The sequence below is a fragment of the Rhinatrema bivittatum genome, chromosome 3 (genome assembly GCF_901001135.1).
Source record: "Rhinatrema bivittatum chromosome 3, aRhiBiv1.1, whole genome shotgun sequence".
Classification (NCBI taxonomy): domain Eukaryota; kingdom Metazoa; phylum Chordata; class Amphibia; order Gymnophiona; family Rhinatrematidae; genus Rhinatrema; species Rhinatrema bivittatum.
The window spans coordinates 301,971,854-301,996,531 of NC_042617.1; the positions used below are offsets into that span (position 1 = coordinate 301,971,854).

Consider the following 24,678-nt stretch of genomic DNA (forward strand, 5'->3'; position numbering starts at 1 on the left):
TGTGGCGGCTGAGGTTGCTCTGCAGAAACAAATTAGACCGCGTTCCACAGAGGCTCAGGTGGTATCGTGGACGAACTTAGTTTGGTGTCACCTGCCGAGTTTTGCTGAGCAACGACATGCTCATCTTTGCACACCCTTTCCAAATACTACCACTTGGATGTTCGGGCTATGGAGGATGCCATGTTCGTGCAGGCGATATTGACTAGACCACTGGCAGCCTCCCGCCCTGTTTGGGATTAGCTTTGGTACATCCAGCTGGTGGGGTTGACCTGCCTGAATGCAGAGAAGGAGAAATTGCTACTTACTGGTTATTTTCTTTCCTCTGAGGGCAATCCCAGACCCACCCTAGGCTGCCAGTGTTTAAATTTAAGGTAAGCCTTTTCAGGACAAACATTGCAGAATGTGATTCCTGCTCTTCGTTGAAGTCTTGTAAGTGGCTTTTGTAGCCCCTTAGTTTAGTGCATATGTTAGTTCTTTTGTCTGAACTCAGTGTTCTCGTTGGGTTGGAAGCATGAGTGGTTGGTTGTTAATGATAATGTTCAAGTATAATCAGCTTTTCTAGAGAATACTGGCAGGCTGATGGGGTGGGATTATATGTCTGTGACATCAGCTTTTGCTCTGTCTCCATCTGCTGGCAGAGGTGCATAACTCACTGGTGGGATTGACCTGTTCTCATTAGAGGAAAGGAAATTATCAGGTATTTTCTCCTTTATAACCAATAGATAACATATGAAAATGAGCTCCACATAGTGTTATGTTTTTTAAGTCTTTGATGTGCAGAATCTCACTTGGGAGATGATGGCAGTGAGGAAATAGGAATAATTTATTTATTTTATTTATTTATTTAAAATTTTTATATACCGACATTCATCCAGGATATCACATCGGTTTACAGTGTAACACAAACAAACGCCAGGCATGGCGCTTTACATTGAACAAATAAAACAAGTTAACAAATGAATAAATGAGGGTGTGAATAACAAGGGGAAATTTGCATTAAATAATCAACGAGGTTTGTAAATATATATATATATATTATATATATATATATATATTGTAAATATATATATTATATATTGTTTATATATATTATATATATAAATATATATATATATAATTGCACAGATACAGTAAGTCTCAAATTTAGTAATCATAAAAAGCATTTGTTAATTCATGGGTATTATTTCTTTATTATTTCTTATGAAATAAGTGACATTAAGTATCTCATTTTGGGTTAAAGGGTCTTAGTCCAATGATAGGCAGGAACTAGACTTGGTTTCCTTTATTATTTTAATACAAATCAAGGCTAATACCTTCAGGTTTTTAATAATATGAATACCATCTTCCATGTCTCCAAGAAAAGGCCACTAAGCTGACATGTAGTCTGGACAGCTCTAGCTTTTTTAGTCAATATAAGCTGCTAAGTGTTATCATTTTGACATTTTCCAAAATTTCAGGTAGTATGAAGGCGCAGCCTTATTGTACATGAAGTCTCCCTTTAGGATATGGAAGTAATGGGGGAGAAGGTTATGGGCAGTGGAATGCAGAGGGCCTAACCAAGCTCCGCCCCAGCTCCATCCCAAACTCTGCTCTGAGCTCCGCCCATTCATAATAATAAAATAATATTAGTAAAAGGAATAATTATTTTCAGAACAGCCAATGAATAGAATATCCAATAATTAAAAACTCACATAACTTTTAATATTTTCCCAAAAACCAATAAACTATTTCAAAACAGTAGACACATCAAATAACACCCAAAAATGAAAACTAGTAAAGATTAAAAAATCTCTCGCTCCCCATACCTTAGATCTTTTGATGGCCAATCACCCTGTGAATATTGTGGAATGGAGGGAGGGTGGCAACACAAACTTTATCCTTTCTCTCTCGCACACTTGCACATGTTCATTCTCTGACATTCCCCACTTGCTCTCACGCATTCAGGCAGGCACTCACACACACATACAGGCAGGCAAGAAAGTACTCTCTCACACACACATAGGCAGGCACTTTCTCACACAGACAGGCACTCTCGCACACAATCACAAACACATAGGCAGTCAGAGACACACACACAATGGGCTCAGCAGTGGCCCAGCCAGACCTGTTTTTGGAGGATCGCGGCCTTGCCAAATGGGCTACTTCCTTCTGTTCGGCTGGCAGCAACTGATGATGTCATCTAGGCACTCAATATAGTGAAAAAAACCACACACTGGAAACTTTAATATAAAAAGTGGAATTACCTCATATGTGTAGGTGCTATTTTTATGCCGTTTGACATGTGCTATGAAACCAACTCAATGTGTGTTCGTGGAAGCACTGCAATTCTTGAGATAAGAGTTTTTTATTTCTTTAATAGAGCGCAATAAAGTAGTGGCACTGTATTATGTTTAAAATTTAAAAAGTGGAACCCAATGATTATATTCAGAGGTGGTAAAATCACTTCAGTGGTGCAGATATGGCATCCCTTTAAATAAGTGAATGCGGTTTTGCTTGTCAAATGTCATAAAAATAGCACCTACATATATGAGGTAATTCCACTTTTTATATTAAAGTTTCCGAAGTGTGTGGTTTTTTTCACTATATTGAGTTATCAGATCTACCATACAATATTTCAGTTTTTGAAATTTGTCATTTAGGCGCTGGCAGCTGATCCTCCAGGGAGTATTAGTGAGGTAATCGTGGCAGCAGTAGAAAGGACCTAATGTGCCGTCCCACCTGCCACCATTAAGGCTTCTGGCAGAAATTATGAGGGGGCCTTAGCCTCTGTGCCCCCCCACGTTCCAACTCCTATGGAGATGGTTACCTTGCACTATGCTTTGCAGGTGGTGGTGGTTGAACAGAACGGGTCTTTCCAGCTGACAATCCCTAAGAATTTTATTTGTGAGCACTGCTACGGAGCCTTTCGGAGCAGCTATCATCTGAAGAGACACATCTTCATCCACACAGGTGAGGCAGTCTGAGTGAGGCTTCTTCTTGTCAGGGTGTGTGCAAAACAAACCCGTTTGGAGACATTACTCCATGAGACAGTATCTTGCACAAGGTAGATGGTTGCATCTGCTAGGATTCCTGAACATGGGTTCCCTATACATACCCGGATCAGTCCAGACTGCTGGATATTCCCTCCCTTCCAGCAGATGGAGACAGAGAAAAACTTCCAAGAGCACCCCTCTTAATCCGGTGTGCCACCTGCATCTCTTCAGTATTTCTCTGTCTCCAACAAACAGAGGTGGTGCAAAACCTGCGGTTCTGAATTAATTTAGAAGTTAAAATAAATAAATAAACAAAAGAGAGTTTTCATAAGATCAAGCAAGACAACAAGGAATGGTGAATCCTCCCAGGGGGTTGGTAGGTCCTTCCTAGTGGGACCATCCCCCCTGGTGGCAAGTATTATAGGAGCAAGGGTTGGATACCCCGGGAGGCTCCCTGTTCCAGTCAGGTGCCAGGGGTGATTACCAGTGGTCCGGTCCCTCCCCCACCCGGAGCTGGGGAAGTCTGCCTGCCTTGCCAGTAAAGCTTGATTTTTTTTTTTTTTTTGCTTGAGCCTTAAAAAAAACAAACAAAAAAAAACAAACCAGGCTCTGTTTATTTCTTAGCCGCACAGCAGTTCTCCTCACATATGCAGTCCGAGGCTGTTCATGCACCCATGGCCACACTTCAGGCTCCCAGACTCCATTCTTTAATTTTCATTTCTTTGTCGGTGCCTCCCGAGCACGCTCCCTCTCAGTGCCGGCCATGCCACGTGATGTGTGAGGCTCGGCCTGCGAGGATCCAGCTTTGCGGCTCTCCCACACAGGCCTGTGATCTCGTTGCCTTCCCAGTGGGGAGGGATCTTCAGGGGCAGTGATGAGGTCAGCGGTGAAGTCCTGTGTTGCGGGCAAACGGCCCGGTGTGCAGGAGAAAGAGGCTGACCTGTTCCCGCTGAACGCAGGAACGGTGGCCATCTTAAAAACTTTTTCTCCCACTCAGGATAAAGTGGCAGGGGGAGGAGATCTCCTGCCAGACCTATCTCTTGCCAAATTTAGTCCTGAGGGTCCTCAGGTCTCGCTGCAAGAAATCTCCGATGATGATCCCGATCCCCTGGAGGGGGATATGAGAAACCCGGCTGCTTTTACTGCTGACTTTGTGCTATTAATGCACAAAGCTTATTTGGCTAGCCAGTCATAGCAAAGCTTTGTGTCAAAGCACAGGTTGATGGAGGGGCCACCCAGGAAGGTCCCTAGATGGCTGGAGCCGCAGGGGACCGCTAGAGTCAGGAAGATTCGGGGCCTCTCACTTCAGGGAGACTTAGAAACATATAAACATAGAAATGACGGCAGAAGAAGACCAAACGGCCCATCCAGTCTGCCCAGCAAGCTTCACACATTTTTTCTCTCATACTTATCTGTTTCTTTTAGCTCTTGGTTCTATTTCCCTTCCTCCCCCACTTGAGCCCTCTTGGTTCTATTTCTCTTCTCTTGGTTCTATTTCCCTTCCTCCCCCACTTGAGCCCTCATTGGAGAGACTCAGATCTTGTAGGGCAATCTGATCCTCTCTCGGTCCCTCCGCCCCTTACTGGGGTCGATCAGGATGTGAAGCTGGAGAAGGCTTCACCTTTGGAGGGAGACGACCCGAAGGTCATTCGCTTGTTTCAGAGGGAAGAGCTGGGCCCTCTCATTCTGCATGTTCTAGCAGAGCTTGGCATTGCGCTCCCTCTGGATGACCCGGGCCAGAAAAAGGTGGATCCGGTCATGGCTGGTTTGCGAGGTCCAGCCAAGACTTTTCTTTTCCATTGCATGGTTCAACAGCTAATGATCCGGGAGTGGGATATTCCAGAGACAGGCCTGAGAATGGGCAGGGCTATGGACAAACTTTATCCTTTGCCCGAGGAGACTTTGGAGCTTTTGAAAATTCCTAAGGTGGATGCTTCAGTGTCGGCTGTCACGAAGAGAACCACTATTCCGGTGTTGGGAGTGGTGGCCATTAAAGACCTACAGGATAGGAAGCTTGAAGTCTTATCTCAAACGGATATTCGAAGTTTCAGCTCTCGGCATTCAGGCTGCAGTCTTTAGCAGTTTCATGCTTCGCTCAAGCCTGAGGTGGGTACAGCAGTTGCTGAGTACCAGGGACGCCCCCACCTCAGGAATCGGTGCAGGCAGAGTGCTTGGAGGTGGCTGTCACTTATGGGGCAGACGACTTATATGACCTCCTTCGTACCTCCTCCAGAACAATGGTGTCTACGGTATCGGCGAGGAGGCTTCTGTGGTTACGCAACTGGTCTGCTGATGTTTCCTCTAAGGCCCAGCTTAGTGTACTCCCTTTTAAGGGCAAATTCCTTTTTGGCGAAGACTTGGAGCAACTGATCAAGTCTCTGGGTGACAATAAGGTGCACAAGCTCCCTGAGGATAAACCTAAGGGGGCTAAAGGTTTTCTTCCAACCTGCTCTTGTTTTCGAGGGCAAAGATGCTTCTGACAGAACAGGGCACCTGCACCGGGCCAGAGACAAACTTCGGGGAGATCTCAATCCTGGTCTCATTCCTTTCGCGGATATTGAGCGAACCGAGAAGGGGCCGGTCAGGAGTCCCTTCCTCTCAGTGAAATTCGGCTGGCCCGTTCCTCTATTCCAATCATTGGCAGACGGCTGTCCCTGTTTTACGAGGAATGGGTCAAGAAAGGTGAAAGAATCCATCTGGAACTGAGAGGGGAGGGGCGGTGTGTGATCCTTGATTGGGAGACCCGCCCCCTCTGATGTCACTGAGAACTGTGATGGACATTAAACAGCGCCAGAACACCAGGTATCACGCGCCGAAGGGGCGTGACAAAGGGGCACTCCCTTTTGTGCACCCCTTCATGCATCCCGTAGTGTTAGCCATTCCCCATGTTCTTTTATATCCCTTGTTAACAATCCCCATATTTAAATGTATTTGACAAAGGTAACGCATGAGTTCCTGCAAAGTTTGTTTAAATGTAAACCGATGTGATATGTAAAATCGAACACCGGTATATAAAAATAAATAAATAAATAAGATAATGTCAGACTAGTGGGTTCTAAGCATTATAGAACACGGCTACGTGTTAGAATTTGCTCGGCCTCTCAGAGATCTGTTTATGATCTCCCCCTGTGGTTCCCAGTTGAAGAAACAGATTGTTCGGCAAACTCTCCACAGGCTGGAGTGCCTCGGGGCCATTGTTCCTGTTCCCCAGGGGGAATGGAAGACGGGATGTTGTTCCATCTATTTTGTGGTGTCAAAAATGGAAGGCTCTTTCCATCCAATCCTGGACCTAAAAAAGGTGAACAAGACCCTCAAAGTGCCGCATTTTCGGATGGAGAACCTACGCTCGGTCATTGCAGCAGTCCGCAGCGGGGAGTTCTTGGCTTCCCTGGATCTGACAAAAGCATATCTACACATCTGTATCCACAAGGATCACCAAAGGTTTCTTCGATTCATGATCCTCGGAATGCATTTTCAGTTCTGTGCCCTCCCGTTCTATCTGGCTATAACTCCCCGCACTTTCACCAAGATGATGGTGGTGGCGGCAGCTCTCCGAAGGGAGGGGCTTCTAGTTCACCCGTACTTGTACTGGCTCATTCAGGCGAAATCAGAAGAACTCTGCAAGCAGGTGGTCAACAAAGTCTTACACCTTCTGAGGTCCCTCGGCCAAGAGTCATCTTCTTTCTTCTCAGGTCCTGGGCTTAGCATGGTTCGATACCTGAGCGGGCAAGCCAGGAAGAACGGATCACCAAAATAAGGAATAGACATCTCTTGGCAGCTCTTCTACCCAGGGTCTGGGACTATTTGCAGGTCCTTGGCTCCATGGCATCCACTTTGGAGTTGGTCCTGTGGGCGTTTTCTCATATGAGGCCTTTACAAAGAGCGTTGCTCTCCCATTGGGATCTTATGTCAGAGGAGTTTCGGATTCCCTTACCGCTCACAGAGTCTGCCAGGTCCAGTCTTGGTTGGTGGCTTGCCCAAGAACACTTGAGGCATGGGGTGGACCACGAGGTGCCTCAGTGGGTGATAGTGACCACGGATGCCAGCCTCTTCAGTTGGGGAGCAGTGTGCCAATCTCAATTGGTCCAGGGCCAGTGGTCACAGGAAGAGGCACAGTGGTCCATCAATCGCCTGAAAACGAGAGCGGTGCGTTTGGCTTTATAGAGTTTTCTTCCTCGCGTGCGCAACTGGGCAGTGCAAATTTTATCCAACAATGCGACATCTGTTGCCTACATCAACAGTCAAGGAGGAACCAAAGTCGTTCGGTGGCTTTGGAAGCGGAGATGCTGATGACCTGGGAGGAACAGCATCTCATCTTGTTGGTAGCATCACACATTGTGAGGACCAACAATGTACAAGCGGATTTTTTGAACTACCAAAGGCTAGACCTGGAGAGTGGGAGCTGTCCTTGGACGTGATGGTCCTCATCTCTCGCAGATGGGGTCCTCCTCATCTGGACTTGATGACGACTTGGAAGAATGTCAAGGCATGACGATACTTCAGTCGCAGAAGAGAACACAGAGCGGAAGGGGTAGATGTCCTGGTCCTCCTTTGGCCGCACGAGGTCCTCCTCTATGCGTTTCCTCCATGGCTTCTGATAGGCAAGGTTCTAAGGAAGACAGAAGTTCACCCAGGGAAGGTAATCCTAGTGGCTTCAGAATGGCTCAGAAGACCATGGTTTGCAGACCTGGTCAATCTCGCAGTGGACGGCCCTTGCGCCTGAGTCATCTTCCAAATATACTGCGTCAAGGCCCTATATTTTTCAATCAGGCGAATCGCTTTTGTCTAGTGGGCTGGCTTTTGAAAGGAAGCAGTTACGGAAGAAAGGTTATCCTGAAGATGTCATTACCACACTATTTCGGGCTCAGAAGATCTCTGCTTCTGTAACTTATGTCAGGGTGTGGAAGGTCTTCGAATCTTGGTGTCGCGAGCAGGGAGTCCTTCCTCGTGAAACCTCAGTGGCACGGATTGTGGCATTCTTGCAAAAAGGCCTAAGCAAAGAGTTGTCGTTTAATTCCCTCCAGGTGCAGGTGGCAGCCTTGGGATGCCTGAGAGGCAAGGTTCATGGTGCGACACTGGCGGCGCATTCTGATGTGCGTTTCCTCCAAGGGGCGAAGCATTTGAATCGCCCAGTCCTTCCGGTATGTCTATCCTGGAGCCTTAATTTGGTCCTTGGGGTCTTATGTGAAGCTCCTTTAGAACCTCTTAAGAAGGCCGCCTTAAAGGTTTTAACTCTAAAGGCGGTGTTTTTAGTAGCGATCTATTCAGCTAGGAGGATATCTGAACTTCAAGCCCTTTCTTGCAGGGAACCTTTTTTATGTATTTCTGAGTCCAGAGTCTCACTGAGAACGGTTCCATCCTTTTTGCCAAAGGTTGTCTCTGCTTTCCACTTGAATCAATATGTGGAACTCCCGGCCTTTCCAAACGTCGAGATGGATGCACCTCAAGCTAGAGAGTTGAGGCATCTGGATGTCAGTTACGTTACCTTGAGGTCACTAGTGCCTTTCGGGTCTCGGATCATCTGTTTGTTTTATGGAGCGGCATGAAGAAGGGTCTTAAAGCGTCGAAAATGATTATAGCCCGTTGGTTGAAAGAGGCCATTGCTTCCGCTTATATTTGCCACAGGCGGCCTGTCCCTGATGGCTTGAAAGCGCATTCGATCCGGTCGCAGGCTTCTTCCTGGGAAGACTGCCAGTTGGTCTCGCCGCAAGAAATTTGCAGGGCAGCGACCTGGAAGTCTCTGCATACTTTTGCCAGACACTACCATTTGGATGTCCAGGCACAAGATGTCAACGGTTTCGGGAGCAGTGTCATTCGAGCGGGACTCTCAAGGTCCCACCCCAGATTGGGAAGCTTTGGTACATCCCAGGAGTCTGGACTGATCCGGGTACGTACAGGGAAAGGAGAATTGGTCCTTACCTGCTAATTTTTGTTCCTGTAGTACCACGGACCAGTCCAGACGCCCTCCTATTGGGGGGGATAACCAGTATTTGTCTTGAGCGTCCGCTCCTTTCTGTGTTAACAGCATTTTATTTCTGATTCTCTACAAGCTGAAGAAGGTTATAGGTTTCTCCTTATCCTGTTTGCAGTTTTTCACATGTACATAGTTTGCTTGTTTCTTTCTTGTCCTTTGCTTGATCTGCACATTGATTAGTTCCATATTTCTGCTTTGGTAGTATTAATACTGAAGAGATGCAGGTGGCAAACCGGATTAAGAGGGGTGCTCTTGAAGTTTTTCTCTGTCTCCATCTGCTGGAAGGGAGGCAAAACCCAGCAGTCTGGACTGATCCATGGTACCACAGGAGTGAAAATTAGCAGGTAAGAACCAATTTTCCTATCTAGGTCTTCCAGAGCTGAAGATCAAATTTACATAAACAAATGAGTGGTTTTCAAGTGAGGAAAAAGTAGCTGCTACTGTAAGAGATCCTGAACTGTTGGTCTATTCCAAGCTTTTGATTTTGGTTTTGCTGTTGTTTTATTTTGTGGCGGGTCCTGGGGTTTGTTCAAGCTCAGAAGTGTAGCATAAGTGCCATAGATGATTCCTTCAGGAGATGCAACATCACCAGATACCAAGAAAGCGCACTGTCTGCTCCTGAAAGAATCTGGAAGACCCATTCTTTTTTTTTTTTTTTTTTTTTGAAACTTGCTTTTTTTTTTTTTTAATACAACTACAAAATGAACCAATACCATTATTGCTGTGATACATCTAAAATCCCTGTTTCGCAGCATTATAAGACCACAATATCCTTACATACTACAACTTATTAAAAGAAAAAAACCACAGGTAATTTAAGTAAGTCCCCAAGAAAGAGGAGAAGAAACATCCTTCCCTTGAAGGAATTGTCTTTTGTACTAATTTTGTAACTTTACCTCCCCCCCCCCCTAGCCCCCCTTCCACTCTTATACTATGGGTAGCTACATTGCATCTTTTTACACGTTGTCCACATCTGTTTGAACATTCTTTATGCGTTGCTTCACATTAACCTGTAGCCTGGCCAACAGCTTTAACTCTATCAGTTTACTTAATTCACCATACCACCTTTGAATCATGGGAGACCTTGACCCCTTTTCCACTTTTTAGTATTACCCTTCTTACCCCTAGGATTAATTTTTTATTACAGTTGACCTTTTACTATTCTCGTGTCCTTGTGGCATGAAAAACAAAGCATATACTCTTGGGTCATCTGGTAACTTCCTCCCCATCATCTGCTTGATACATTCCTGGATGTCATTCCAGTAATGCTGTGTAACCTAACAGGAAACCAGGATATGCAATTTCTCCTGCCTCCCCATAATGCTCCAGCACGTTCCACTTTTTTGTGCTATCACCTTTGAATAAAAAGGCACCAAGTATGCCTTCATAAGTATCTTATATTGCTGTTCCACTATACCCATATCTCTAGAGCATTTCCGTATTATTTCTAAAATTTGATCCCAGTCTGCTCAGTGTCCCTCCCTGTCCCACCACGTTTCCCAAGCATTTAATAATTTTAGCTGGTTTTTTCCCCAGTGTATTGCTTTATATAGTCTTATTTGTTTGCCCTTTTAGGGTTGCATTTAAAAATATCAGCTTCTATAGCAATGTTGGTGATATTGATACACAACACTGCACCTCGTTGCCAACCATGTTTCTTGTAAATATAATTTTGTAATTCTCCATGGACAAGCAGAATGGTAGTCCTCACACATGGGTACCATCATAAGATGGAGCCTGATGCAAAAAACTTGTGTCAGAGTTTCTAGAACTTTGACTATATACACTTAGCATGCCCTATACCACATGTCTATGCAGGGTCCCTCTTCAGTCTCTTTTTCTGCGGAGCTGTAAGCGTCGCAGTGTGAATGAGCTCACTTTTGGCTGTTTTTGGCCTTGTGGAAAACTTTTCCTTCTTGCATTTTTTATGGGGGTTTTTTGTTATTCCATCACTGGGTACCTCTCAGTGCCTTCCCGTTGTGCTCCTATGCTCCTAGTTAGGGTTTTCGGCAATTCTGGTAAATTTCCTTTCGCAGTTGATTCCCCATGGCGACGATGCATTGGTGCCCACTGGCTATTGATGACCTACCACTATCGTTTTCAGTTTGTGCCCTTTTTGTTTCATCTGATATGGCCATGTCTAGTTTTCGGTGGTGCACCCAGTGCCCGAGGACCATGTCCATCACCTATCTGCATGAGATATGTGTCCTCTGCCTAGGGGCATCGAATGACATCTGGGATTGCTGCTTATGTGCCCAGATGATCCCAAAGGGATGTCAGCTTCAACTCGACAAGATGGAATAGCTCTTTGGGTCGAAGAAGTTCGAGTCATTAGTATTGCCATAGGTGGCATCAGCATCGAAGGACCAAGGAGCTGCACCGATGGAAACCGAGCCATTGACATCAGCGGGACTGTCTATTTCATCGGTGGATAGGGGCTCTAAAGACCGACCACCCGTCGATCTCCTCAAGGCCGAGGATATCGGTTCCTCGTCATCAGTCTCTGTACAGGGAAGGACCAGGCCGAGCAGCGAGGGAAGCCGAAGAATCATCGGCACCGGTCCCCATCGATGCAGTGTGCCGGATACTGGGATACAACAGCTCATGCTGTGATGACCTCGAAGTGACCCTGTGGCGAGGAGTGCTAGTCCTCCATCGGTGCCGAGAGTCCACAACAGTCTCCACCGGTGCTGATGCCAGTCATTGATCCTACCTCGAGGATCCGAAGAAGATGTGGCCCACCCCTCTTTCCTCCCAGTCAGTGTTAGCATCGGAAACATTTGAGGAGGAGCTGGAGCGCTGTCCAGCTAGTGATGGAGCAGGCACTGCAAGGCTTTGATCCTGTGGCACAGACTGCACCGGACCCAGTGCCACCCATCCTTGTACCGCTTCTGGAGAAGCTCAACATGCTCATCGGTGCATTACAGATCCAGCTGGCATTGGTTCCCGTGACAGCATCTGTGCCTGGCGGGGCACAGAGGCCGCCTCCTACCAATATGCTGGTTGTTGCCGATTCCAAGGAGGAGGAAACTCCAGAGAGGCCAGCAGAGACACCGAGGGCTGCAGCTCCCCATCCAGTTTTACCGGTGCCTGCACCTCTGGACAAAGGCCGAGTATCTAGTCACCCATCCCCTGAACCTTACAGTAAGAATGAGAACCCCTATGACCCTTGGGGGGGATGACGCTTCGGAGTCCTCCTCCAAAAGAAGTCTCCACCTGAGGACTTGACCTTCACAGGGTTTGTGAGGGTGATGGCAGAAACCATCCCATTTCAGTTCTTAATAGAGGAGGATGCCAGGCACAAAATGCTTGAGATACTTCAGTTCATGGAGCCTTCTAAGGAGATCATGGTAGTCCCGGTGCACGAGATCCTTAAGGAGCTGCTGCACTCCCTCAGAGTGTCTCCCATAAATTAGAAGGCGGACGAGGTCTACCTTGTCCAGAAGGCTGCCGGATTCGATAAGCGTCAGGGCCAAGCGTTCTCTGACTAATTCCTTGGTGCCTGCCAGGGAAGTACCACAGAGTGTGATGGATGCTCTTGGAAGGAAGGTATTTCAAGCACCATGCTCATTGCCCACATTAATGCCTACCAGCTCTACATGAGCCAGTACTCGCGGGACATCTGGAAGCAGGTGCAGGAGGTGGCCGAGCAGCTGCCTCAGCAGCAGCAGCACGACACCCTCATGTTGCTGGTGCAAAAGGACCTGGAGTGTAGAAAACACGAGGTCTGAACAACCTACGATGTTTTCGAGATGGCATGGAAAGTCTCTGCAGCGGGAATTCTCACCCACAGAATGGCATGGCTGCAGGTCTCGAATCTTTGACATGCCCTGTACTGGGGAGAATCTCTTTGGAGATAGGATGAGGGACGCTGTGGCCCAACTTTAGCACTACCGTGAAACCCTCCAACAACTCTCCGCCAGCACTCCAGACCCATACTCCTCTTCTAGGAGGCCGGTGAGATAGGGACAAGGAAGTCTTTTGTTTGCCAAAGGAAGAACTATCCTCTGCCCCCCTTGCTCCCATTAGCACCATCAGGGCTCCTGCAGCCGTCTCAGGCAGCAGAGAGCCCCCAAGCCCCAGCCGGCGCCTCAGTAAACTCTAGGGACAGGGTTTCGACTGGGTTGTAGGGAGCATGAGCCAGTCACCTATACCTGGGACGTTGGACCCTCCGGTCGGGGGCAGGCTACAGTTTTTTGCGAACAAGTGGCCCAGTATAACCTCAGACTAGTGGAGTTTTTTGCATCATCCATCAAGGGTATCAGTTGAACCTATTGGGTGTCCCGCAAAATTGTCCTCCGTGCCCGTTTTGGGGGCAGGTAGCACATCAGGAGTTACTGCTAGTGGAGCTCTCCTCCCTTTTAATGGCCAGGGCAGTCGAGCCCGTACCTCTAGGGCAATGAGGGCAGGGATTCTACTCCAGGTACTTCCTGATTCCAAAGAGAACAGGAGAACTCTGCCCCATCATAGACCTAAGTTTCTGAAAAAAAGAAAAGTTCAAGATGGTTTCCCTGGGCACCTTGATCTCTCTTTACAAAAAGGGGACTGGCTATGCTCCCTTGATCTAAAGGATGCATACCCGCATAATGAGATCTTCCCCGGTCACAGGAAGTATCTACGATTTGCGGTAGGAAAACAGCACTTCCAGTACCAGGTGTTGCTATTCAGGCTAGCGTCAGCCCAATGAGTCTTCACAAAATGCCTGGCTGGAGTGGCGGTGCACCTCTGCAGGCTGGAAGTGCATGTTTTCCCTTATCTGGACAATTGGCTGGTCAAGAGCACATCTCAGGCAGGGGCTGCCAGGTCCATGCACTTGACTATCCTGGTGGAGTCCTTAGGGTTTGTCATCAACTACCCGAAGTCCCATCGCAGCCCGTCACTTCAGTTGGACTTCATAGGAGCCCTGCTAGACAGAGCTCAGGCCAAAGCCTTCTTGCCTCGACAAAGGGCCATTCCCTTGATGACCTTCGCAGCAGTGTTTCAGCCTCGCCAGCAGGTGTCAGCCTGGCACATGTTGAGAGTGTTGGGCTGCAAGCATCCATGTCACTCCCTTGGCATATTTACACATGCGCAGAACCCAATGGACCCTGAGGTTTCAGTGGCGTTAAGCCACTCAGAACCTCCAGAATTGCATCCGAGTCACCCCATCTCTCTGGGACTCATTGTTCAGGTGGTGGGTACTTTCAAATTGGAACGGGGGATTTATTTTTTAAGTCCCCCTACCCAAATTGTCCTAACCACAGATGCATCCACCCTGGGGTGGGGAGCTGATGTAGATGGGCTCAGCACCCAGGGTCTCTGGTCCGCTCAGGAACATTCTTGTCAAATCAACTTCCTGGAGATTCGGGCGATAAGGTACACACTATGGGCTTTCAGAGATCGGCTGTCCAACAAAGTTGTCCTGAACCAAACCGACAACCTGCTAGCCATGTGGTATGTCAGCAAACAGGGAGGCACAGGATCGTACCTCCTACGTCAAGAAGCAGCCCAGATCTGGTTGTGGGCCATGTACTTGACCAGAACGGAGAACATGGTAGCTGATAGGCTGAGTTGAGACCACTAGTGGTTCCTGGACCAGGAGACAGTGAACCAGATAGTCTGCCTCTGGGGGAGCCCAGATTTGGATCTGTTTGCATCCCTTGCAACAGGTAAGGTGCCTCGGTTCTGCTCCCTGTACAGGTCAGATGGCAAACCGGCCTTGGACACCCTTGCCTGTCACTGGGGCAAGGGTTTTCTGTATACATATCCTTGAATTCCCTTAGTAGCGAAGACTATTGAAGCTTCACAAGAACAGGGGGACTATGATCCTCATAGCCCCTCATTGGCCAAGATAGGTCTGGTTTCCACTCCTATGGGAGTTGTCCATCTGGATACCAATCAGTCTGGGGTCTTCCCCAGATCTCATCACACAAGATTAAGGCAGGTTGCAGCATCCCAACTTCCAGGCCCTGTCGCTCACAGCTTGCATGTTGAGAGGTTAATCCTGCAACCTCTCGATCTCTGAGGATGTGTTTGGGTCCTGATGGCTTCTAGAAATCCTTCCACTAGAAAGTTCTACGGACTGAAGTTGAGGAGGTGTGAGCAGAAGGCCCTAGATCTGTTCTCCTGTCCCACACAAAACTACTTGATTACCTTCTACACCTATTGGAAGCTGGCTTAAAAAACCAACTCTGTTAGAGTTCATCTCAGTGCCATTGATGCATACCACCATGGTGTAGATGGTACGCCCATCTCTGTACAGCCTATAGTTGTACAATTCATGTAGGGCCTGCATCAATTAAAGCCTCCCCTAAGACCTCCTGCTGTGTCTTGGGATCTCAACATGGTGTTAGCTGATGAAAGCTGCTTTTGAGCTGCAGCACACCTGTGTTCTGAAGTACCTGACCTGGAAGGTCATATTTTTGGTGGCAGTCATCTTAGCGCACAGGGTCAGCGAGCTCCAAGCCTTAATGACTACCTTCCACTAAGTTTTACCATGACAGATGGTCTTGTGTACACACCATAAATTCCTGCCTAAGGTGGTGATGGACTTCAATCTTAACCAGTCCATAGTCCTGCCAACATTCTTTCCCGGGCCCCATTCGCATCAAAGTGAACAAACACTGCACAGTTTGGACTGCAAGCGAGTCTTGGCCTTCTATCTGGAGCAGACAGAAGCCCATAGACAGTTCACCCAACTTTTTATTTCTTTTGGTAGGAATAAGTTGGGCTTTGCCGTTGCCAGATAGACAATATTCAATTGGCTAGCAGATTGCATCTCCTTCTGTTATGCACAGGCAGGACTGCATCTTGCGGGTCATGTCAAGGCTCATTCTGTCAGAGCCATGGCAGTGTCGGAGGCCCACTTGCGAGCAGCTCCCGTGGAGGAGATCTGCAAGGCTGTAACGTGGACTTTCTTCTCTCCACACATTCACATCTCATTATTGTCTGGATAGGGATGGCCAATTCAACAGTAGGTTCGGCCAGTCTGTCCTTCGGAACGTGTTTTGAGGTGAGAACCCGACTTTCCCCTGCCTGGGGCCTGTTTGGGTTGAGGCTGTCTCCCCCCTTGTTACCAACAGCATCGTTGTTGTTCCCGTTGCACCTGGTTGGGTGTCTGTTGGTCCCCTTATGTTAGGGAGCATCCTGTAGCTAAGAATTCACCAATGTGTGAGGACTACCATCCTGCTTGTCCTTGGAGAAAGAAGAATTGCTTACTTGTAACTGTGTTCTCTGAGGACAGCAGGATGTTAGTCCTCACGAAACCCGCCCACAACCCCGTGGAGTTGGGTTTCTCCTATTTTTTGTATTAACTTTAATTCTATGTTACAAGGCTGGAGAGGGACCCCCCATGGACGGGTGATTATAGGGCATGCTGGGCATGCTCAGTGTGCCTAGTCAAAATTCTAAAACATTTGACATACGTTTTCCACATTGGGGCTCCATCTGATGATGTCACCCATGTGTGAGGGCTAACATCTTGCTGTCCTTGGAGAACACCTGCTACAGGTAAGCAACTCTGCTTTTTTGGATGGATGTGACAGGTAAAGGCAGCCTCAACTCATTTTTTAATGTGACTTATTGCCAGAGAACTGGCTTTAATGACAAAGGTGGTGACTGCAAATGGCACTGGGTGCTTCAGGCTTAACCCAGCAAGTTAGCTCTATAGCAGGATGGGGTCCTGATATGTACTTCCAAACAGGCATCGCTTTAGAGTAGAGATGCTTATAAGGTGGTGTTTGTGTGTTTAAAGGTGTTGACAAAACCCCTTCAAGTCTTCTGAGACACTATCTTGACTTTCACAGGTGAAAAACCGTTTCATTGTGATATGTGTGACATGAAGTTTATCCAGAAGTATCACCTAGAGCGCCATAAGCGAGTGCACAGTGGGGAAAAGCCCTATCACTGTGAACGCTGTCAGCAGGTATGAGCAATGCCTCATGAGGGAGGGGTTGTGAAATGAGGCAGAAATCAAGTTAACTGTTGGGGGGCAGGGGGAGGATTTTGGGGATAATATGACTCTCTAAGCCTGCCGCTGCTCTGTGTACAGGATGTGGGTCATCAGTAAGCCATGTGGTTGTTGCTAAGGGGAGTGAGCCTTTCTGAGTGCCAGTGTGTAAGCTGCTGCTGAGGAATTAACTTATCTGCTAGCTCACTTTGCATCCCAGCAGACTGCATAAAATGTTCCATGTGAACAAGGACCTCTTGGAAATTATTGGATCCATTGAGGAACCTGGGGCAAAGACCAGAAGTTTATTTTAACCAAGGCTTGTTACAAAATAAATGTTGGTGTTCACAATGCATAACACTGATTGATGATGAACAGGAGATAAGGATGGACCATATGGTCTTCATCTACCATTGTTTTACATGTTGAACAATGAGCATCCAGTTTTAAAAAATTCTAATTTTATCTTTACATGAAATTTATTCCTGCATAATATCCATCTAGCTGGCCCGATTAACTGCATCCCCGTTACATGATGTAACCTGTAGTTCTGTTGCTGCTATTCTGACTTTGTCTATTTTGTTGTTGTCATTGCCCATCTCCTGCTTTAGGCCTTCTCTCGGACAGACCGGTTGCTGAGGCACAAGAGAATGTGCCAAGGATGTCAAGCAAAAACCCCCGAGGGTCAGTTCCTGCTTTAGAAACAAGAGATGGAGATGGGACAGTAACCAGGGAAGAGGGCAACTCTTACCCTTCTATTCCACCAGTGCAAATTTCTCCCAAAAGGTGGGCAAGGACTCAGAGAATGGTGTTCAGAAGAGAGAGTGGGACACTGAAGTCACAGCACTGTAAATACACTGTGGATAGTTAGATTTTCTTGAGATCCCTTCACCCACCCAGGGAGCTGATTTTCTTAAACCATTTTCTTTTGAAGACGTGCCTCTGGGCATTCTTCACAAGGCACATAAAGAAAGGTCAGATTAGTATACTGAGACATACCCAGGTCAAGGATGAAATGTCAGTGGATTTGAAACCAGATTGAACTGGAAATATGAACTGTAAATTTCCTGGGAGAATTACTCTTCCACATGAAACAGTATGGACCAGTCATTTCTAGCTTTTTTTTCTTTTTTTTCATATGGAATTCATGGGATAGTTGCAAATAATTGCAAGACCCATTTCAAAATGAAATTACTCCAGGTCAAACTTGTGGGGGGTTTTTTTGGTTTTTTTTTAATGCAAAAAAACTGCCAACTGCCCTGGTACTTCGATTACTTCAGCTTGTGATGTCCAAAGTGGCGTTTTATCTTGTGATCTACACACCTTCACACACTACAAGAGAAATCCAGACCCACGGTTTAGAAAGTATTGGTGTGGATTATGTAAATTTAGAGAACAGTTGCCTGGATGTATTCTGGGCCTGCACCACCTCTGCTCGGGGTTGATATTCCTAGGAGTCCTACTGGAAAGAGTCAGGTTCTGTTTGTAAGTCTCCAGAAAACACTGCCAGGGGAACTCCGGACCCAAACAGTATTCAGTTTGCAAAAATAGATAGCGATGTAAAATTGTTCAGAGAGAAAATGTTTGGGGGTGGAAGGAAAGTTGTTTTGTGTTCAGAGCCACCAACTAAGAGCTTTTCTGCAGGAAAACTAACATTTTCCGGCTGAAGCTTGCCCACCCCTTTGACTAGGTGACTGTGCAATGGGAAGGGCCAGGCATGGTGCAGAGGTGGCAGGCAGGTGAAATAACACAGTTGACATAGCCCTAGCTGGTTTCAAGGTGTCATTCAGACAGTAGATTCTAGGCAGGCCTCCCATCCTAGCTGTTCTGCTGTGAATTAGCTAAATATACCAAGGATTTCCACCCCTTACCAAACCAGTGAGAACCCAGGTGAAGTTGGTTCATGATATGCCTTGCACAGCAGTAGAACAATGCATTACTTGTACATTGCTGGGACTGTAGGCCAGTCGGCATTTTACCATGTTGCATTGGCCAATTGGGGAGAATGTATTTTGGAACCTACAGAATGCTTCATGATGCATTTGTGTATTTCAGTATGGGCACAAGGTTACAGAAGAAACTGTATCTATGAAATAGATGCAGGAAGCACAGCTAGCACTAACTGTTTCTTGTATTGTTTCTAATGGGGAGAAAATCTTGTTTAAATGCCATCTGTTGGGGTTGGGGGAGGCGAAGTCTCCGATTCAGCAGTGCTCGAATGGAAAGCCATGTGAGGCAGTTAGCCCTGTCCCTTGGATTTCCTGGGCATTTAACTTCTTGAATATACATTTCTCTTTCTGAAAAATAATTCACATTAAAGTGCATTTCCCTGGATTAATGCTCCTTAGCAGACCTTGCCGCAATATTGCAGCATTTGAAGAAGGGTGTTGGCCAGTCGGTGCTTTCACCATCGTGTTTCCCTAGGAGGGGCTTGTGCATGCCATTCTCACACTGAAAAGGTATACAGGCTCTGCAGTATTGCGAAAATACACATGAAGAGTGGCACTATTTGCCATGTGCCAATAATGAAAGGTGACTTTTAAGCTTGCTTGAAATTCTCGAAGCCGCTTTATCTTAAATTTCTGGATGCTGCCAAGCTTAGAAGAATCCCAGATGTCTCGCACACTGGCTTCTGTATGATGTTTCTGACATTACCAGCACACGGATTAATCAGATACAGTTGTGCATAAGGGAACTTATGACATGGCTGCAAGCAAGGCCACTCTCCGCATTTGAGGGGAAATGCCTTTAAAGGGGACAAATGGCTGTGTATGTGGGCAAAAAACCAAACCCCACAACACTCCACAGTTGTGAAACCTTCCCTTTTATTAAAAAAAAAAAAAGAAAGGGATGACACTGAAATTGTTAGTAGGGTGGGTCTGATAGCTGGTTGTGTATACTTAACGACTATTTACTCAGTACGCAGTTGAATGCGCTTTCCCTGTATTGTTTTATTCACAGGCAGGCCAATACTGTAAAGTGCGCTCGGCTGAGCGCACTGTATAACATGCGGTTGGATGTGCATTTTAGACATGCGTCCACTACCCCTTATACTGTAAGAGGTTTAGAGCATTGAAAACGTGTCTCCCCCCTCCCCCCCCCCCGAAACTAATAGCGCTCATCACATGCAAATACATGTTGATGAGGCAATTAATTATGCACCCAGGATGCCAAAAAAAAATGTGCGGCCAGGCCGCACATTTTACACTTGGAAATTAACGCCTGCCCAAGGGCAGGCGTTAATTTCTAAGCAGCCCAAAAAAGTGTATTAGAAAGCAGAAAATACTGCTTTTCTGTCCACCCTCCGACTTAATATCCTAGCGATATTAAGATGGAGGAACCAAAAATGTTTAAAAAAAAAAATAGTAATAATAATAATGTTTAAAAAAAAAAAAAATAATAATAATTAAAAAAAAAAAAAAGTGCCGGCTGGTCAGGTTAGGAAAACGGACGTTCAATTTTACCGGCATCCGTTTCCTAATCTATGGCTGTCAGAGGGTTCAGAAAACCGATGCTCGTAAAATTGAGCGTCTGTTTCCTGAACCCGCTGACAGCCACCTCTCCTGGGTTTCCGCTAATAAAGATGCGCTAGGGACGCACTGTTGTCCCTAGTGCCTCCTTTTTAGCGTGAGCCCCACCCCCCTCATTTAAATACAGGATTGCGCGCCCAGGAGAGGCGGCTGGGCGTGTGTTGGGAGAGCGGGCACTCAGCACCGAGCACCCATTTTCCTGCACTTCTTATTGTATGGGCCTGAGGGTGAGCAATGGAATATGCCACCTGCTTTATGTACTGTTTTCTCTCTGAGAGTTTATGGAACTTGTTTTAAGAAATAGATGCTTGGACCATGCCCCTTGTCCATTCGATGCCGACTCGAGCAACCCATGTCCGGAAAGTCTCTTGGGATGTGTTGGGTTTGTTTTTAATTTTTGTTTTTGTTTTTTAAGCATTTCCTATTTTGCTAAAAGAAAAACATGGACTGGCCTTAAAACAAACAGGCTATCTTTTTTGAAGTGTAGTTTTTTAAGACAACATGAACTTGTATGTTTTTATTATTTTAAGTGAATCTGTCTGTCCTTTTATGTAAGACACTTAGAATATTTAAATAAAACCTTCTTTTCTAGCATGTGCTGTGTTACATGTCTCCTGAAATGTTCTATTGCAGTAGCAACAGCAGCATTAACAAGATTTCTATTTAGATAGTACAGTTTGCCATAAAAAAGTGGATTGAAAGCCCCTTTTTCACTTCAGTTTCTATTTAATTGCTGAAGAGATATTGGAGTTTAATGGTTTTGGAGCTCTCACATAGAACTCCCGCCATCACAAATCTTAAGTAAACGACAGCTGCAGATTCCTGATGAGAGCCAGCATCTGCAGGCCATCATGCTTCTGTAGTAGCATTTGATGTTAAGTAGCTGGTGTACGCTAAAGTTCAAGCTCCAGAAGCACAGGAGGAATCAATAGCGTGTGAAACACAGAATTTTGTTCATACTTGGGTGTCATTTTAAAACAGAATCCTAGCATCCAAAAAAAGACCATACAGCCAGAGATAGGCAACTCCAGTCCTTGAGAGCCACCAGCAGGTCTGCTTTTCAGAATATCCACAATGAGTATGCACTGCCTCCAAAATAATATCCTGAAAACTAGATTTCTTGGTGGCCCCTAAGGATCGGAGTTGGCCATCCCCGAAATAGACATTCAAGTATGTGCCAGATTGTGAATTTTAATTATAAGAAACTGCCCATTTGCTACTACATTTGAGAACTGCAAAACAACATAAAATAGTCCTCATACAGTCAGCCTTGAGTGAAGAAAGTTCAGCCTGCTTTGCATGTGATTTTATCTTAACAGAATCATTTTGTTACTTTGTCAGTGTTGAGATTTTTGTTCTATTTATCAGTGCTGACCGCATAGTCTAGCCATATTTCTCCTAGGACAAGCAGGATGATAGTCCTCACACATGGGTGATATCATCAGATGGAGTCTGGCATGGTAAACTTCTGTCAAAGTTTCTAGAACTTTGGCTGGCACCCTGAGCATGCTCAGCATGCCCTAATCCACGTGTCCACATGGGGTCCCTCTTCAATCTCTCTTTTTCCATAGAGCTGTCGTCTGGCAGTCTTGGAGCTCGTGCTCTTTCTCTCTGGAAAACTTCCATTTTCCTAGCGTGTAGCAGACCAATGGGTATAGTGTACTCCTGATAGCAGTTGGAGACGGAGTCAGATTTCAATCTGACGTCAGCACTACATATACTCGTGCAGGAAGCTCTGCTCTTCAGTATTTCTCCATCTCCTTAGCAGTTTGGGACTCTACACACGCTTGCACAGCGTTAGACGAAATCCAAACCAAAGAAGAAAGAAAATCTTACCTCTACAAGACGAGCCCCGCTCTCCTACGGTGATACCTAAGGGTCTCTCCCCCAGTCGAGAATTTCTGAGGTGATTTCCGAGATCCCTCAGAGGTAAACCGTGGACTTAGCCCCCAGGAATGGGAGAGGCTGAGCAGCAGCGGGTGCAATACCGAGCGCGGCAGTGAAGGTATTCTCCTCTCCCCCCGCAGCCGGAGACCGCTCGGCACGAGACCGGGAAGCGCCGAGACAAGGTAAGGTAGAAAACTTTAAATCTCCAGTCTCCGAGGCTCGGTGAGCCGCACAGATTGCCATCCGGCGACTGTCCCATCGGGTTGAGCAGCCCTGTCCAGGCGCGAGGGTCCTTCCACGTGGAGACCCTCCGGGGAGGTTGCCATCTTGCCAGCATGGTCGTCTGCACCATTTCCCCCCACCTTGATCGCCGTCTTGTCCGCACAACTGAGCCATGCACACAGCGGCGAGCCGGGCGCACAAACTACTTGTGCACACAGTGGCGCATGCATTTGTGCCATACGCACAGCGACGCGCACAACGGTACTGGACGCACAAATTAGCCTGCGCACAGCAGTACGCGCATCTCGCCAAGCGCAGGCCTGCACGCACATCTTGCATGCACAGCGTCTGCACACCCGGAACGCACAAATAAGCCTCCCGGCGCACGCACATACGCGCATAGACTAGTTTGAACCACTCCACGCGCACAAATCATGGCACTGCCGGCCAAGAAAGCCAAGGGACAAGCCCTCTGAACAGCCTGCCACCTGAGAGCTGCGCAACACGAAGTGGCCTCTGCCCTGTGCCTGCAGTGTGAAGAGGCTCTGGGGGAACCGAGACAAGGCCCCCCTCAGCCAGTGGAGGAATCCGGCTCCACCAATGACAGTACACCGGACCTCTCTATCCCCAGCTCCAGCCCTCCTCTGATGGGCTCCTCGAGGAACACCGCTGGATTCAGTATGGACCCAGGGTCCTTTTCCTGGGTGGAATTCTTCAAAGGGCTGCTAACCTTCATCCAGGCGCAGTCGGTACCACCTGTGACACAGCCTCAGTTTCCACCAGAAGAACAAAACTTCCAGGACCCTCTAGTCCTCCCCGAGACGTGCCTCCGGGCAAAAGCTTCCCCTTAGGGGACACAGACACCTCAGAGGAAGAGCTGGACTCCCTGGAGGAAGGGGAAATCCCTCCAGGGACAGAACCATACCGAACCATGATGTGTTTCTTCTCCAAAGACGAGCTATCAGACCTCGTGTCTCTGAGCCTGAAGACGCTGGCCATCCCAGGCATAAGCTCCACAGTGGAGCAAAAGACGAACCCAGTTTTGGTCGGGCTTCGTCAGGCCTCATGCCATTTCCCAATGCTGCAGGCCATACAACAACTGAGTGACCTGGAATGGAATGCCCCAGAGGTCAGCTTCAAAGGAGGACAGGCCGTAGAAGCCCTATATCCTCTGGAACCCTCAGCCAAAGAACTCCTGGAGTTCCCCAAAGTGGACGCCATGGTCTGTGCGGTCTCAAAGCGCACCACCATTCCAGTCGAAGGAGGAGCTGCACTCAAGGATGTCCAGGACAGATGTCAGGAATCCATCCTTAAACAGTCATTTGATGTCACAGCTATGTCCCTGCAGATCGCTGTCTGCTGCGCCGTGGTTACATGTGCCTGCTTGTCACTGTCCAGGGACGCAACCATTTCCGTCGAAACATTAGAACCGGCGATATCTTTCCTCACGGATTCGACCTCCGACCTGGTGCTCACCTCAGCCAGGGGCGTCTCATCCATACTGGCAGCCAGAAGGCAACTCTGGCTCTGAAGTTGGTCAGCCGATGTGACTTCCATGACGAAACTCATGAGGATGCCTTTTAAAAGTGCCCTCCTATTCAGAAGCAAACTGAAGAAGTTAACCAACAAATGGGGCGAATCCCCAGTACCTCGGCTACCGGAGGACAGGAACAAAAGAAACCAACACCTCTCTCCCCGAAAATCCAAGGGCAGAGGATCCCAGCGTTTTAGACTGTACAAAAACACATACCAAACACCTCGCCCCGCAGGCAGGGGCCAGTCCTTTCGGAACAGACACAACAAGAGGGGAGCCGGCTCAGGTCCAGGCCCCAGCCGCACCCCACAATGAGAATCAACAGACCCATCCACAGGAAGAAGCCATAGGGGGCAGGCTTGCCCTATTTTACCAAAGATGGGTCGAGATAATGTCTGACAAGTGGGTCCTAACAATCATTCGAGAGGGATACTAACTGGACTTCCACAGTATCCCTCCAAACAAATTTGTGAAATCACCATGCCACGCCCCTTCCAAGAGGACGGCGGTGGAAACCACACTGACAAAACTCACCCTAAGGGCGACAACACCGGTGCCCACGCACCAACAAAATACTGGGCACTATGCCATCTATTTTATCGTCCCCAAGAAAGAGGGAATGTTCTTGGCCC

At 47.3% G+C, this 24,678-nt stretch overlaps 1 protein-coding gene across 1 annotated transcript in view; it reads left to right on the forward strand.

The window, feature by feature from the left end:
* Positions 1 to 19,759, forward strand: part of ZNF740 (zinc finger protein 740) — a 57,397-nt gene extending 37,638 nt beyond the window's left edge. Inside the window, exons 4-6 of the mRNA XM_029595063.1 lie at positions 2,826 to 2,949; positions 16,731 to 16,849; positions 17,485 to 19,759. Of these exons, the coding sequence (XP_029450923.1) occupies positions 2,826 to 2,949; positions 16,731 to 16,849; positions 17,485 to 17,574 (333 nt within the window). The 3' untranslated portion in view covers positions 17,575 to 19,759. The remainder of the gene's footprint in view (positions 1 to 2,825; positions 2,950 to 16,730; positions 16,850 to 17,484) is intronic.
* Positions 19,760 to 24,678: the final 4,919 nt, after the last annotated feature.